Raw genomic sequence first — 16,114 nt, 5'->3', positions numbered from 1 at the left:
CCAGCCCACGGCATCTGACTTGAAAAACACCCTCCCCCTGGTGGACACAGGTAGAAGGGTCAGGGAATTAACTGTCCCTGCATTACTTTATTGGCAAAGATCTTCACTTTATGTATCAATATTTGTATTTGTTTCTGAGAGGAAATTTATAACCTACAGTTAGAAGATACTAATGTAACATTGGCAGCATATAAAAAATAATGACATTTTAAAATAGTCTACTTTTCACAGATGTAGTCCCACATTTTACTTCCTCTGATTGAAATGAAACATTCCAAATATTTTTCTCAAGCCAAAGTTCTTGTCTACTAAATTTCACTTTGTGTTATCCTTAAGAAATTATTTTTTAACTGTATAAGTAGTATGGAAGGAGAAAATGGTATGATTCAAAGATGACTATTTAAATCAAGAAAAAACTTCAAACTTAATGTGATGAAATGATAAAAGCTGACAGCTATGTCATCAGAAAAAAAATACTGTGCTTTAGGGAAATTACCCTACCAGTAATAATTTCCAGTAACCTCAAATATTACCAATCACAATGGAATGTCTCATACTACATATTTAATATGGTATTGTGTCAGTAACTACATAAATTTACATATATATAATACTGTAATCCCATAATATATAAACACCCATAGCTAGAAATTGTGTGCACTCTTCAAATTTCGTAATAATACGAATTACACTCATTGAATCCTACCATCACCACCATAGGGGAGGTACTATTGCTGTCTCCATTTTTCACATAGGGAAACCCAGTGCAAAGAGAAGATAAGTAGGTATATTTTTAAGTATTATTTTTGTCTAATACTGAAATATGAATCACATGATATTTCTTCTACTATAGGTATAACTTCCACTTTTGGTTGTATCAGTATCAGTGAGAGGAGGGTATAGATGATTATAGGAGAAGGAGAAGGACAGAGATGATTTTGAAAACTGCTCAGATCAAATATAAATTAAAGCTGATCGTAGGATCATGGTTATTAAGCTCAAGAATCCATTCCTCCAAATGTCCTTCCTCTTTTTAGATGCTTATGTTAGTATTATAAAAGAGTACTGAAATTAAAGATGCTTCAGATGGTATGCCCATGATCTGTTATTGGTGGGAAAATTTATTGGAAGGGAAAGAAGGTTTTAACAGAAAGATCTATATAGAAAAAATGAAAGATTATTATATAACTAATTTAATTCTTTTTTTTTCTACATACACAAAAAATAAAACCATACCTGATTCTGGTGTTCTGACGATTGTACTATCAATATAACCTGCTTCAGTTGTAACCGCAGAAACTTCAAAAAGATACGTTGTATAAGGTCTCAAATGTGTCACTACAAAACTGATAGGCTCTTTCCACACAGAGCTTATTTTACTCCTAGCCAATATGCTTGATGAGTATGTGGTACGTGATGGGGGTGTAACTCTAGCAAGGGTTGGAGAAGGGCTGGTTGTACTCCACAAAAAAGATTCATTATTCTCCTAGTAAATAAAATAAACAGCAATAGAAAAATAATGTGGTATCTCTTAATGAATATGAGCAGTGTAATTTATTTCTTTCCTTTATAGCATAAATATTATTCTTAAATTTATGTTTATGTATATGATTCATTAAGATTTTAATAGATTGTTTTCTATTCCAAGTTATGGACCAATTTACTAGAGCTTAATTATACCCATTTATGTCTACAGTTTTAGAAGAGAATATATTTATTGCATTCTTTATACCTTCATATTTCTTATGAATAGGATTTCAAAAGGCTTAGCAACAGCAAAATCATTAGTAAGAATTTTTAAAATTCATGTTAAAAGTTCAAGAACCAAAGAGATATTCTCCCTTTTGTGAAATTTCAAGCATACATCACTTTATCACTGGTACTATCATTTTTTCCTCATAAATACTCAAGTGATAAAGCCAATAACATAAATGTTGTGTGTATATATATATATATGGGCATATATGTATATGTGTGTATTAGAAATACAGCCTAATTTTATTTTTTTTAATTTATTTTTTTTAGAAATACAGCCTAATTTTAAAAAGAAGGTTTTAAGACTTCTATAACTTACAGTATTTAAAACAAAAGTAATTTTATTTGTTTTCCCATCAATAATATCACAAAGATCATCTAGATTATTTTTGGAAAAACATTATTATGGTACTTCCAGGGATTTCCCATAAATGACTAGAGTCATTTAACAAATTCTTCACCAAAGATATGCACAACGAAAACAATCTACTTCCATGAACATAATTTTGACTGTTGCCTTCTCTACCTCTCCCGTCACATGGAAATATTATTTTTTTTTCAGTGATATCCTTTACTTTCCTATTTCAGGTCTTTTTAAATATCCTCCACCCAAAATACTCCTCACACAATCTCCTCCGTCCTTACACCAAGGCAATTTCAAGGTCCATTAACAAATGCTACTCCTTTCATGATGTCTCTTCAGAGCTTCCTTTAAGATTTTTATATCTCTTGAATTCTCAAACCCTTCTCTTACACTACCTTGAATACAGTCAGTTGTGTCTAACATGATACTATAACTGAACACTATAAGGAATCAAACAGCTAATAACCACTGTGGTTTGAAAAGTTTCCAGATACTAGAAACTTCAAATGATAGTCTCACACCTAAAATTTTTGAGACACAGAAAGTGTTCCATGATACTTACATTACATTCTGGCAATTTCCCAGTTAAAATGTCTTCCACTCTGATGGACACATCTTTCACTACTATTCCACTTCTGGCATGTTTCACACTAATCTTGAAGCTGGTAATTTTGCCATTTGGTTGCCGAGGTAAATACCAAATCAGGTTTACTGCAGAATAGTTAAAAGCCTCAACTGTGAGATTCACCACTTTTCCTGGAGCTGGGGAAATAACAGAGATTGAAGGAAAAGAAAAAACACTGTTATAAAATTTAGAATGGCATTTATATAATGTTGAGATGTTATATTTCTCATGTTATATAAAATTAAATATACCCTGTTAGAAAAAAACCTACTCTCTCTCTCAAATAAATAAAGTATTTAAAAGTAAAATAAATTTAAGATTTACAAGATGTGAATTTGATACATTTCCATACTGTGCTATGACTGTCATCATAGTGATATTTAGTACTTCTATGATATTACATAATTATAAAATCACCTTATATAACTATAATATCACACTGTTATCTATATTCATTATACTGTGCATCAGATCTCTATGCTTATTTATTACTTGAGGCAAGATTGTACCCATAAACAACATCAGTCTTACACTCCCACCCCTATCCTCTGGTGACCACCATTTTACTCGATTCATGAATCCCAATCGCCCTTTTAAATTTCTTATTTGTGTAAACTATACATACACTTATAAGTATGCCTATATACACACACATACACACACAAATTAAATATATACATACAAAAAAACAAATACAATTTGTTTTCAAAACATTTTCAAATGAGCTTCAATAACAGTCACAGGGAACTACTCCAGTATAAACTTGGAATTTATAACATAATCAAAAATTTATTAAATACATGATTTTAAAATATTTGAAAAGTGACCAAAAATATTAAATACACAGTGATGAAATATGTTGGGGCACCTGGGTGGCTCAGTCAGTTAGTTAAAGCATCTGACTTCGGCTCAGATCATGATCCCAGGGTCCTAGGATCAGATTGAGCCCTGCTCCTGGAATTGAGCCCCCTCTTGAGCCCCCTGTTGGGCTCCCTGCTCTGCGGGGGAGTCTGCTTCTTTTTCTCCCTCTGTCCCTCCCCCTGCTCATGTGCTCTCTCTCTCTCTGTCTCTCTGATAAATGCATAAAATATTTTTTAAAAAGAAAGTAATCAAATATGATAAACATTTAGTGAAAAAGGTATTTTTTATTAACTTGCTTTAATACTTTTTATCTCAATTAAATATTTCTGCTTTTATTTTCTTTTTGTGACTTCATTATGTCTGAAGAATAATGCTGGCTCTTTTCTGTAGTTGGTAGGTCTTTCCCTAAATATTGTAGTTTCTACTTCTGAACTTTCATGTGCCAAAACCCATTATTTCTTGATGTTCGTAGAATGAATTCATCCATCTTGATCCAAGCAAAGGTTTGACACTACGGTATCAAAAACTTCTGTTTATAAAGTCATTTCATCTTTCAGTTAGGTGTCTTCCAACACTTTGAGGATATATCTAGACTAGTGACATGCATAAATCTGTCTAAGTATGTAAGGTGTCTACAACTTTACAAAGTATATGTTATGCAAAGTATACATTTATTGAGCCAGAAAGAAACTTCATAAATCCAATATAGAGACTTTTCTTGAATTTCTAATGAATCATCAAGTTGAAAATGGAGGTGCATTCTATTATCCCAAAGCCCAAATAAATTCTATGTTTACCTGAAATAATGCTGCATGGGAAGTTAAGAAGTTGAGATTTTTGTGCTTGTGGATGCAATATTAACTCAGTATGGTATAACTAGTTAACTCATACACTCTTCCTAAGAGTATTTTTATTCACAGGAAAAGAAATTCCTTCTTATTTAACAATAAAAAATGCAGCTTATTTATCCATGAACTATTCCTTAAATTTGGATTCTTTATATCATAAATAATGAAAAGGGGTACTTAGGGTGAAAACTGCAGAATACCGATACAATTAAACTTAGATTTACATTATGTTTTAACCTCTTTACATTTACCAAAAAAAAAAAAAAAAAAAAAAAAAAGGAAATATAGGGGCAAGAGAAATTATATAATATCTAATTTGCCCAAAAACACACAATAAATGAGAAAGAGTAAGACTCCCAAGAAAAAATTTTTCATACGTCACTCAAAAGTTATTCCAATTAACTTCCCTAAAACTGAAAACATAAGTAATAAATTTTTCTTTTTTATCCTGGTGAATATTTAATTTTGAAATGATAATTTTCCCACTTGAATTTTAGTTGTATGAATAATTTGAAAGTCAATATGCTCAAAATCAACAAGAGTAATTTAAACCCTATAAATGATTAATTTCTAATTTTAATAAACTGAATTTTCTCTAACTTCCTGTAGAATAGAGAATGTTTTCATATGCTTCTCTAGATAAAGTCTCAAACAGAAACTAGGCCACAAAGCTTGATGTATCTTTTTTAACATGAACCGTTGCATTAGCCTCTCTAGATATACAGGGTTCATTCAATTTATCTCGTTGGCATAAAGTGGCTCACTGGAAGATTTTTGTCTTTTAAATATGTAGAACATTTATAGTTGTAAAAAATTATGGAAATTCTTTTTACAGTAGTTACCACTAACCTGACATATTACTTAGTAACTCATAGTTATCTCAGCCCACAGAATGTGAGTTCCACAGAAAATATCTGTTGTTGAATGGAGATGCCATTATTTATCTAATCATTCTGCATTTATTGGTCCTAACTTTTACTATTATAAATAAATGGAGGAATTATTAAATAAATAAAACTCCTCCATTCATTAACTTATTTTTATCAAAAATCTTATGATCTACTAGGCTGATATATAGAATAAAAAATAAGCAAGTAAATGTGTACTATATCAGGCTGCTCTAATGAAGAAAAATAATTTGTTAGGACTAGAGATGGACAGGAAGAAATACAGCCTATTTTAGGAGGTATAGTTAGGAAAGTTAATGTGAGATTTGAATTAACTAGGGGAGAGAGACATGTGGTATTTAGTGAAAGAGTATTTCAGTTAGAGGAAACAGCAAGTACAAAGGCCCTTTGATGGAAGATAGGTATGGATGGTGTTATTTGGAGGGAAGGAAGAATGTTAGAGATGGATCAGAGAGGGAAAAGAACATCCTGAGTGCTAGGCACCATGGGAAGGACTTATGGTCATATTCTGAGTAAGATAGGAACCCTACTAAGAGGAGAGAAGTACTATGGTCTGGCTTATGTTTCAAATGAAGATGCAGCTCTTGTGGAGAGGGAAAATTGTAGACAGGTAAGCTGGAAACAGGAAAACCAGTAAGGACACTTTCGTTGTTCAGGCAAGAAGTGATAATAGATTAGAGTGATTTGCAATTGGGGTGAGATTCAGGATGCATGTTGATGTAGTGCTGGCAGGATTTGCTGATAGACTAGAGTTTACTATGAGAAAGAGGCATCAATAATACATCAAACTTTTCTTCTCCACCAATAACTTCAATTGGTTTGATAATGACTACATGTTATAGAATAATATGATAACTATAAAATCCATACTTCCAAAGGTCTAATGTCATAAAAATGTATATGATTTGATATTAACAGGAAAAAGCAGGATATAAACTTGTATATATGGTATAAGGCTACTTTCATGAATATATAGTCATATATAGACACATATTCATAAGAGGAAAAAAAGGACCAGCCAGGAGTGCACCAAAACGGTAACAGAGTTTTTATATGACAAGGTCATGGGTAATTTTTACTGTCTGTTTCTTATTTTTTCAAAGTTTTTTTTTAAGATAACACTGCTTTCATAATTGTAGAGAATAATATATATTTTAATGAATAATTATCTAAGAAGACTCTAAAAGTAATTGAATGGCCATGCTGTTGAAGAGTCTATGGATTTTAACATCATTATTTGGCTTATACACCTATTTATTTTAAATAACAAAAATTCATAATTAAGTTAATTTAGAATAAATGATTTAGGCAAATTACCACTTTCTGCAGTTTGGAAAAGAAATGGGTCACTAAACACTCCAATACCAGCACTGTTTTCAGCAGCAACCTAAAACAGACCAAAAGAATTATGTTCATGCTCTCTAATTAAACAGAATCTGAAATAATAACATTTTGATATTGATTAGTTAAATAACAAAGATATTTTTCCCTTAATTCCTGCAAAACTCCCAAAGTGGAAAGCACACATGGAGCTATTCCATATTTCTATTATCCTTAAGGATATATTTGCAGCATAGTTTGATTCAACAGATTTCATCAATTCCCAATAGAAAAATTAATAGTCAAGTTTTATAGCCAATTAGTAGTATTAATAGTAACAGTTATTTATGGCCAACTTTTATGTACCAGGAAATCTCCTAGAAATTTTACACATCTTATTTTTATCCACATAATCAAAGCATGAAGTGTTCTTATCAGCATTTTATAGACAAGGAAACTGGTTGAGAGAAGTCAAGTAACTTGCCTGAGTCTTATAGTAAGTGGTAGAACCAGAATTCCACTGAAGTCATGCTTATTTCTAAAGCTCAACCTCTTTCCATTATATTCACTTCATGCCAGATATTATGACTATTTCTGTAACAAATATGAAACCATGTATATGGTATCTGGCCTTATGGTTTACAATCTAATCAAATACATACTCAAGAAAACAATTTAAAAAAAAAGTCTAATCAGTTAGACTAAGTATTTTGAATTTAAAAGATAGAAAAAATGGATAGAAAAAAAAGATAGAAAAATTCTTTTAAACTCAGATATCCTAATCAAATAGACTAGAATAGGCAGAGAAAATGTCATTATTGAGCTCAAGACTCCACTCTTCCAAATGCCAAAACTGGAGTCTGAAAACCTTAATTTAAATTGCACTCCACTAATTCTTAAATGAGTAGTTGTAGGTAATTTATTGGCCTTATTCTAGGTAACATTTTCCTTCTCTTTAAAATGAGAATAATGATATATCTATGTCATAGAATTGTTCTAAGGACTAAATGAAATAATACCTGCAAATAACTTAATAGGATTTTCCCCAGATCATGTAGATTTGAGATCTACATTTGAAGATATCAAACATACTGCACCAAATACTCTTTGGAATTCTGAAATGACTAACATTTATTTGAACAGCTTAAAGGTCACAACAATGATTTAGAGAGTGTGGAATTAAAAGAAGAATAAGGGCTTCCCAATAGGCCTGAAATAAGAGAATTCAAAGGAATAACAATTCAAACTCCATAAAAATATATCTAAGTAGAACAAGCTTTCTGTCTGTAACAGCTTCCTACGACCACATTAAAATTTAATCTTTACATATTACCTTCAATAGTATATTTTAACATATAAACTAATCTAAATATGTACTGTTGACAAATCATATGTATACTATGTCATTTTTATGTGTCAATTAGAAAAGGTCTCCTACTCTTTACCTATGTTTCTGCAATGAAATAGCCATCGTGAATCTTTGACATTTGCAAAAATTTCCTTTTAACTGTTCTCATATAAGGGATTCCTACTACTGGGATGCTCTCTAATTCTTACTGTGTGCTTTGCTTTCACAAACAGGCATGCTTCCAATAAGGAAACCCCCACACCAGGCAAATTCTTTTTTTCCCATCATTTCTTACCAACCAGAAAGCCATCTCACTTACGTCTTATCACATACTTATACAGCTCTTATAGATTTTTTTTCTCTATATTGAATTATCTTAAAAACTCAAAGAATATATTGATGTTATATTGAAAATAGAAAGGATCAAAAAGATATCTATATCTTTTACTAAACTCTGAAAATATCACAAATATATCTTAATTGGAAACATTTTCATATGGCATAATTTAGGATTGCTTTTTATATGCTCTTCTTTATTTAATTTTTAATAAGATGTTTGATTTTGCATATTAAATATTGTAAAGAACTAAACATTTTTGTAAACACAAAAGACACAATAAATGTTCAAGAAATAGTTATTGAATGGAACTGAATTGAATTTATTGTTCTCTGAGAAGCTGGCTCAATAGAAACTTTCATTCCATTATTTAAATTTTGATAACTGACACACAAATACAACAGGATTAAGGGAAAAATAACAAAGCTAACTTAAAGGTTAATGAAAAAGTAGACTATTTTTTACCTATAAAGCCTAAATTATGTCATTTAAACTAGATTCATTTTTTGAAAAAGTTGCTAAGTTAAATGTTTTTAAAATAAATAAATTACACAAATACATCTAATAATGAAAAAAATTATAACAGTTGTTCAAATTTTAAGAGCCCATGTGGGCACTGAGGTCAGGACTCAGATGATCATTCGTCAATCACTTGGCTGTGTTTGGCTGTAAAGACTTAACCAGGTGGGAAAAAGCTCCCTCATCTTTAAAATGAATGGAATATTTTAATACTGTGTTAATACTAAATATTTAATATTTAATACTAAATATTAACAAAAATATTACCTTGATTTCATATGTTGTTCCAGGATTAAGATTAGTAAGAAGAACTTCCAGACTGTCTGGCTTTGTTCTAACTTGTGTGTATTCTGTTTGCATCCATGGACAAACTTCCTTATATTTCACAATATAAGACATAATCCTTCCATTTGGATTAGGGGGTGTATTCCAAGATAGAAGAATTCCAGCAGATCCAACTCTTTCTCCTGCCAGGAAGACTGGAGGTCCCGGTTCTATTTAAAAAAATATGTTGTTAAAAGGTCAAACAATTATTGCATTTTCATAATCATAAATAAGAAAGCTTTTACAAATGTAGACTTTCCAAGTTCCCAAAGACTAATGGTCTCTCAAATATGACTTTATCTTCCCCTAGAGCTTTGCTACCAAAAGAAAAAAAAAAAGATTAAATGCTTTGGGGGGATACCAGAAACATTCTTTTTTAAGAATGTAAAAAATGGAATGCTACTACATATTACATGCCAAATGCACTTTTGATGCCAGATCATTTTTAAAAGAAACTTATTTGTGCAAAGCTTACACATAAAACTAAGAAAGCCAGAACACAGTCTTACAAACTTAATTATTCTTCCTGAACAAGAGTAGTGAGTCTATTTCCATGGCTCTGTATTATTTAAATATTACCATTAACGGTCTCTCTGGTCAATTTCACAAACAAGTATAATTATCTTTCCTCTGAAAGTCAAGAAAGATAAAGAACCAGTAGGACACAGGTCCTAAACAGATCACTTTCTTAAGTTTCCATTTTGCTTTAATTACTAACCTGTTTTCATGTATATAAGACACATAGTGCTAAGGTAAGTATTTCCATCCAATAGACTAGCTGCAAATACTTCATGAAAAGTACTTCATAAAAAAAGGAACATATACTTACTTGTTACATTGGTTGTCACTGTTCTACTAACAGGTGAGCTGTATGTTGTAGCAGAAATAGTAGAGATGGTTACATCGTACCTAGTCCCAGGAACAGCTTTGGAAACATCAACCTGGAACACCAAAACCAAATAATTGCATTAAAACTCTTTCTGGAAAACAAGAATTTGTTTTATAAATAAATCCATCACAACAATAACAAAATAAAGTTAACATGTCACCCTATAAACTCTGCACTGTTTAAAATATTCCAAGTTCCATATTATTGTAAAATATAATAAATTTGTTCTATCACATAACTATTTACCAAGTAACAGATAATAAAAACTTACAAAGCATACGGTGTTATCAAAAACTAAATCAGTATTTCAATCCCTCTTGTTTGTTGTCACAAGAAACAACTATTTAAGAGTATTAAGAAATCAACAACCCATTACTTAACCCTGGTTTTTAAGAGTATGTATGAAATACCTGTGTCTCTGAAGTTCCAATAAAAAGTAAAAGAAAAATGATAAGAAAATCCATCATTATTACATTTTTCAGGCAGTGGAATCACATTGATGGCTCTAGAGAGAAATGTTGCCTGCATTAATGATTTAAAGACAGATCCTCCTGGCAAGTACACAATTAATGAGCCTGGATTACTCAATAGCTCTGCCCTTTCTTTGTTAAACTATTCATGAACCTTGGATGGTTGGCTGTAGGTTCAGGGTAAGACTTAAGAAAAAAAAGGCATAGACGTTGCTAAGGTAACAGTCCACCCATGCTGAAACTTACACTCATCAACTCAGCATCAGTGTTTTTGTCTTCATTTTATGCTTTTAAAAACTCTCAAAGGAGTAAGTGTTCACGGTGTATGAGTTTCATAAAGAACTTTCCTATGAGGACCAAATATAAATACAAGTTGGCTCGACAAGTATGATAATGAAAACTATACCTGATACTCTCCACCTCCAAGATCTTTGATAGTAACAAAGCCACTGTCAAGAACAAGCTCCACATTAAACCTTTCCACATGGCCAGAGGGCAGGCTCCAGTATAGAGAAAAGGAATGTGTGGAAATATTGAAGGCTTTAAGTTTCTCGGGTTTTTCCGGTTCTGATATTGAAAAGTAGAGGTTTGAAATAGAGTTATTCTCCTAAATATTCAAAAGAAAAAATGAAAATCAATAATCTGTCAGATTTCAATATAATCACATTGCTAAAAGGCACCAAATCCTCTAAATTATCTCTGATCACACAAAAGTGTTAGGCATCTAAATCTTTAATAATAACTATTTTTTAAGTATAATTATCAGAAATAATATATCAATTTATGTATCTGTTTCTGGGATATTCTTTACCTGCTAAAATCTGCTGGTTGCCCAAATTGTTTTATAAACCTTAAGCTCTAATTGAAAACTTGAATCATTTTAAGCAAATTATTTAAATCCAAACTATTGAACCAATTACCTGGATATTTTACAAAGCAGAAGATAATTGGAAAAAAATATAACTAACATCTGTCAAATTTTTTTAAAGGGTAAGCATTTCTGATGAATATTTAGTCAGATATCTCCTTAAAAGAAAAGCTTTTTTCATGTAGGAAGTGAAATACGATAGTTTCTCAACAATAAGTATTAAAGTTCTAGCCACTTCAACCATATTTTTCTACTTTTACTTCCACTGTTCCCAGGGTCTTGTTTATGCTGCCTGTACCTCCTTGAAGGGAGTTTTCTACATAAGGTTCTTCTGATTGGTTGCCAATGAGTCAGATTTTCACTCTCCCTTATCTTTAGTGCAGATTCCAGACAAACAATATAGGGGGAGGAAGAGAGATTATGAAGCCAAGCATGCCGAAAACATAACTGATAAAGACAAATTTAATACCACTTCCAAAAGAAAGGACTGTGGAATTAAATATTTAACTCTGCTTATCATTTTAAAGCCATCTATCAGAGATTATTTAAAATGGATATAATAAAAAAATGAAATATATATTTTCTAACAAAACTGATAGGTAACGTGATATAAAATAGAAACCTTAACAGGTCAATTTCTCACATTTGGGTAGGTGAGAGATACTTTTAGAGTAGTCTTTCTTTATCTTCTTTTAAAATTTTTTTTAAGGCTTATAATGCTTTCCTGGTAATTGGCCCTGCTATTGACCAGTTAATTTCCACCATGACTCTCAAAGATACAATAAACATTCTCTCAGCATCATCTCCAAATTATCCATGTAGGGAAAACTATAGTCTTTTAATAACTCTTTAGAATATGTAAACCCAAGGTAAAAAAGATCAGAGGAATACCCAGTTTGTATGGGTAGAATTCCTTTATTATGCATAGCTGCTGCTGGCATTTTTCCTGGATCATTCTGAACATAGACCTATGCCCTCTGTATTCCCAAGCTTGAGAGAAAAGAGCTTGGTTCTTCTCACCAGCTCATAGTAAAATAGACAAAAATCTAACATGACAAAAGTCCAACCAATTAGTACTCACGCTTACTGATTTATGTGAGGACTAATACTTTTTATTTCCTCCAAGAGCCTAGAAAGTAACTAATATCCATGAAATCTTAGGCAAGAAACTGGAAAAGGACCTGGAATGAAAGTTTGGAAGAAGAAAAAAGATAGGAGAAGTAAAGGTCTGCTTACTGGGATGGTGATGAGATAGGATATAGTTTCCTAGACTGTGGGTTAAGATTACACACTGAAGGAGGGTTGGCTAAGGATAAAGCATGTCTCACCAAGAAGAGGAAGAATGTATTTGTCTGGAAACCTGCCGATCTGATTGAGAGAGAAGACTGGAAGCTTCCACACAGTTAGGTAAAGACTTTTCGAAGCAGAATGAATAGAAGCCCTGAAAGTGGACAGAATTTAGTGTAAGTGAGAAAGGCCAACCTGAGTTTCTGGAATCAAGTAAGAAAGAGAAAGTCTGATGATCGTGCCGGCTATCATAAAGATGTTAGCTTTTTTCCCCCCTTAAATGCAATGAAAACCTGGAGAATTTGAAGAGGAAATCAATGTGACTTTTTAAAATTATTATTTTAAAAGATTAGCTTGAAATAGTATATGAAAAACATGAGACTTGGAGGAAGCGAAAATGGCAACAATGGGAGGGCAATTAGTAGGGTACTGTGGTAGTCTGGACAGAGAGGCAGGAGGCTTGCCCTCAGAAAAAGGTAGTGGAGATGGAGCAACACTTACGCCATTGTGAAAGAGTGTACAGTCCTGAATATGAGCTGGAAAATTCAATTAACTGAAAGTAAATGCTGTAATGAATACATGATTTGTACCTCATAGAATATAATCTCTCAAAAGGCAGGAAAATATGAAGCAAAACTATTACTCTCAACCAAATTGTTACTAACCAACAAAAATCAAATTGTGAGATGGATGTGTTTGGAGTTTTAAGAGAATATCACATTGTGTTCAGTTTAATTAGGGAGAGCAAACAGAATTCTAGGCATAGTTACATATTTTTTTCAGACCAGAATTTCTTGAGCTAATCCTCAGAAACCTAAATCCTCAGAGTTTAATAGATGTTCTATGATTCAGCCACTTTGTCAATAACTTCTTTGTTTAAGTTAAATAGCTTTCTTTATTGCAGGATATCTCAGAGACTTAAATATGCTTAACTGTCTCTTGATTCTATAAAGCAGCAGTGTCCAAAAAATATAATGTGAGCCACATGAAAAAGGTAAAAAGAAACATGTAAAATTAACTCAATAATACATTTTATTTAAACCAATAAATCAAAAACATCATTTCACATTTAGTCAATATAACATTATTAATGAGCCAATTCCCTGTATTTCATACTGCCTTTGAAATCCTATGTCTTTCATACTTATCGCCCAGCTGAATTTGGACTGGCCACGTCTTAAAACTCCATAGTCACAGATTGCTTATCACTCTATATTGGACAGTATAGCTTTAAAGAATCTCTCAACTTTCCCCCTTGGTGTTTTGGTAAATTTACCTAAACTGCATTTTGAGAAACTGAAAAATAAATAAATAAATAAATAAATAAATAAATAAATAAATGCAGCAATCTAATCCCATGATCAGTGTCTATAAAGGAAAAAAAAAAAGTTCAAAAGAACTCAGAGGACCTCAAAAACAAAATTCTGGTACAAACTATGGTATATTTACCTTTAAGAAAGAGAGGAAGAGGAGACTCAAAATGGAAGAACAAGCTACATAAGGAACTCCTCAGAAGATTCTGACTTAAAAAGCACACTTACACAAAATGAGAGGAAAATGTTACGTACCTTGGAATACCCACAAAAAAATTGTACATACTTATCAAAACACTATCGAGAAAACAAAAGCCAGCTCTTTTAAAATCAAATGGGAAGAGTTAAAAAGTTTCCACTACCATTATTATGAATTTTTATTTATATTTCCTATGTACCAACACTGTATAGAATAAGCTTGGCATATCCCATTTAAATCCTTCCATGACTAAATCATAAGCTGGGCATAATATATACTATCATTGAGGAGATACTCATGCATAAGACATGCAAAATTATCACTAATTATACCAAGTTTATGATACCATCTGTCCTGGGCTAGCACTTTCACACGCTCTATGCAACAGTCATAACCATTCATAAGTACATACCATTATCATTGCCACTTAAGAAATGAGAAAACTAAGAAACAAAGAATTTAGGCAACTTCACCAAGGTCTCGAAGCTAATAGGTAAATGGTAGAGCCAGGATTTAGACCTAGAAGCAAAAGCTTCAGAACTTAAGGTTCAATAATTTCGATAACTGCACCTCTCTAACCTATACAAAGTGGCTTACAAATAACAGCAGATCAAGAAATCCCAAATAAATCAATACTTTATAGAGGATTCAAGCAATAGGGAGATCCATAGTTTTACTGTTAAGTCTAAGATTATTATTTGAAATGGCCCCCAATTTAAAGGGACTCCATCTAAGGCAATACGTAGTTCAGAAATAGGTATAAATTATTAATAAAATAAGCATTCTCTAATAAGTCAGCATCACATTAGGTGCCATAAGAGTCTAAACAAGGAATCATTTTTTAGTAAGGGCACTGGTCATGGGCCCTGGAACTGGTTTACTGGGTTTAAATCCTGGCTCTGCCACGTAAGTAAGATTTTAGGCAAAATCCTTAACCTCTCTGTACCTCACTGGCTGCATCAATTTGGAGATAATAATACTGCTACTCTATATACTGTTGTGAGAATAAAATAAGTTAATACACATAAAATGCTTAGAAGAGTGGCTTGAACATAGCAAGAGCTTAGTAAATGTAAGCCATGACTAGTAGAAAACCATCACGTTGCCTCTTTTTCATTTCTTACTTTTAACCCCCTCCTCATGTCAACAGTGCTCGGCACACAATGCCCCCCCCCCCCCCCCCCCCCCCGCCAACATTGTCCATTATTACCACTCTGCAAAAAGCAGTGTGGCAGGATCTATTCCTGCTCCAGAGACAACCCCCACCCCCCACCCCCGCCCCACCCCACTCCCACCCTGGGGAACCTAGATTGCCACCCTTCCCTATTTCCCTTCCTTATCAACTCACTTCAAATCACTCCTCTCCTCTAACAGTGACTTCCATTACCCACCTATTATCTCTCAAAACCATCTCCTAAACCACACCGCAATCAGAACATCAGGTTCCTAACTATTTCATAAAGTGTTCTCTTTAATTAAAATGACCACTGACAGTCTATATTTTCCATGAAACTTTTCTGACATTGACGTTATTTTGGTTACTTTACCAAATTCTTATTAAGCAAACTCTGTTCCATTTACTGCATAATCTTCTTTACCTGTACATCAGCAAAATATTTACCATACTTTTTCTCAGTCTTTGTTCAGTGATTTGATCTTTCCGTCCAACCACAGACATCAGTGCTTACCATGGACCATTTGTGACTTTGCCAACTTCTGGATTTCTGGAAATGGAATGTGATTACCATGACACTAGTATGTAGTGGGCAGAGGTCAGGGATGCAGATAAACATCCTACCATGCATAATACAGACCCACACAAGAGAGAATCACCCAGCCCAAAATGTCAGTAGTACTGAGGTTTAGAAAACCTGCCACA

The 16,114-nt window shown here is 32.5% G+C and overlaps 1 protein-coding gene across 1 annotated transcript in view; it reads right to left on the bottom strand.

Annotated features, from left to right (window-relative positions):
• PTPRQ (protein tyrosine phosphatase receptor type Q) overlaps positions 1-10,600 on the bottom strand; it is a 196,395-nt gene extending 185,795 nt beyond the window's left edge. Inside the window, exons 1-6 of the mRNA XM_047741655.1 lie at positions 10,509-10,600; positions 10,039-10,150; positions 9,153-9,379; positions 6,679-6,748; positions 2,682-2,881; positions 1,237-1,486 (exon numbers count right to left, since the gene is read on the bottom strand). Coding sequence (XP_047597611.1) covers positions 1,237-1,486; positions 2,682-2,881; positions 6,679-6,748; positions 9,153-9,379; positions 10,039-10,150; positions 10,509-10,565 — 916 coding nt within the window. The 5' untranslated portion in view covers positions 10,566-10,600. The remainder of the gene's footprint in view (positions 1-1,236; positions 1,487-2,681; positions 2,882-6,678; positions 6,749-9,152; positions 9,380-10,038; positions 10,151-10,508) is intronic.
• Between the last annotated feature and the right edge of the window lie 5,514 nt (positions 10,601-16,114).

The sequence above is a fragment of the Lutra lutra genome, chromosome 8 (assembly GCF_902655055.1).
Source record: "Lutra lutra chromosome 8, mLutLut1.2, whole genome shotgun sequence".
Taxonomy (NCBI): Eukaryota; Metazoa; Chordata; class Mammalia; order Carnivora; family Mustelidae; genus Lutra; species Lutra lutra.
Note: the sequence above shows the minus strand (reverse complement) of the source record. Positions and strands in the feature narration are given on the sequence as shown.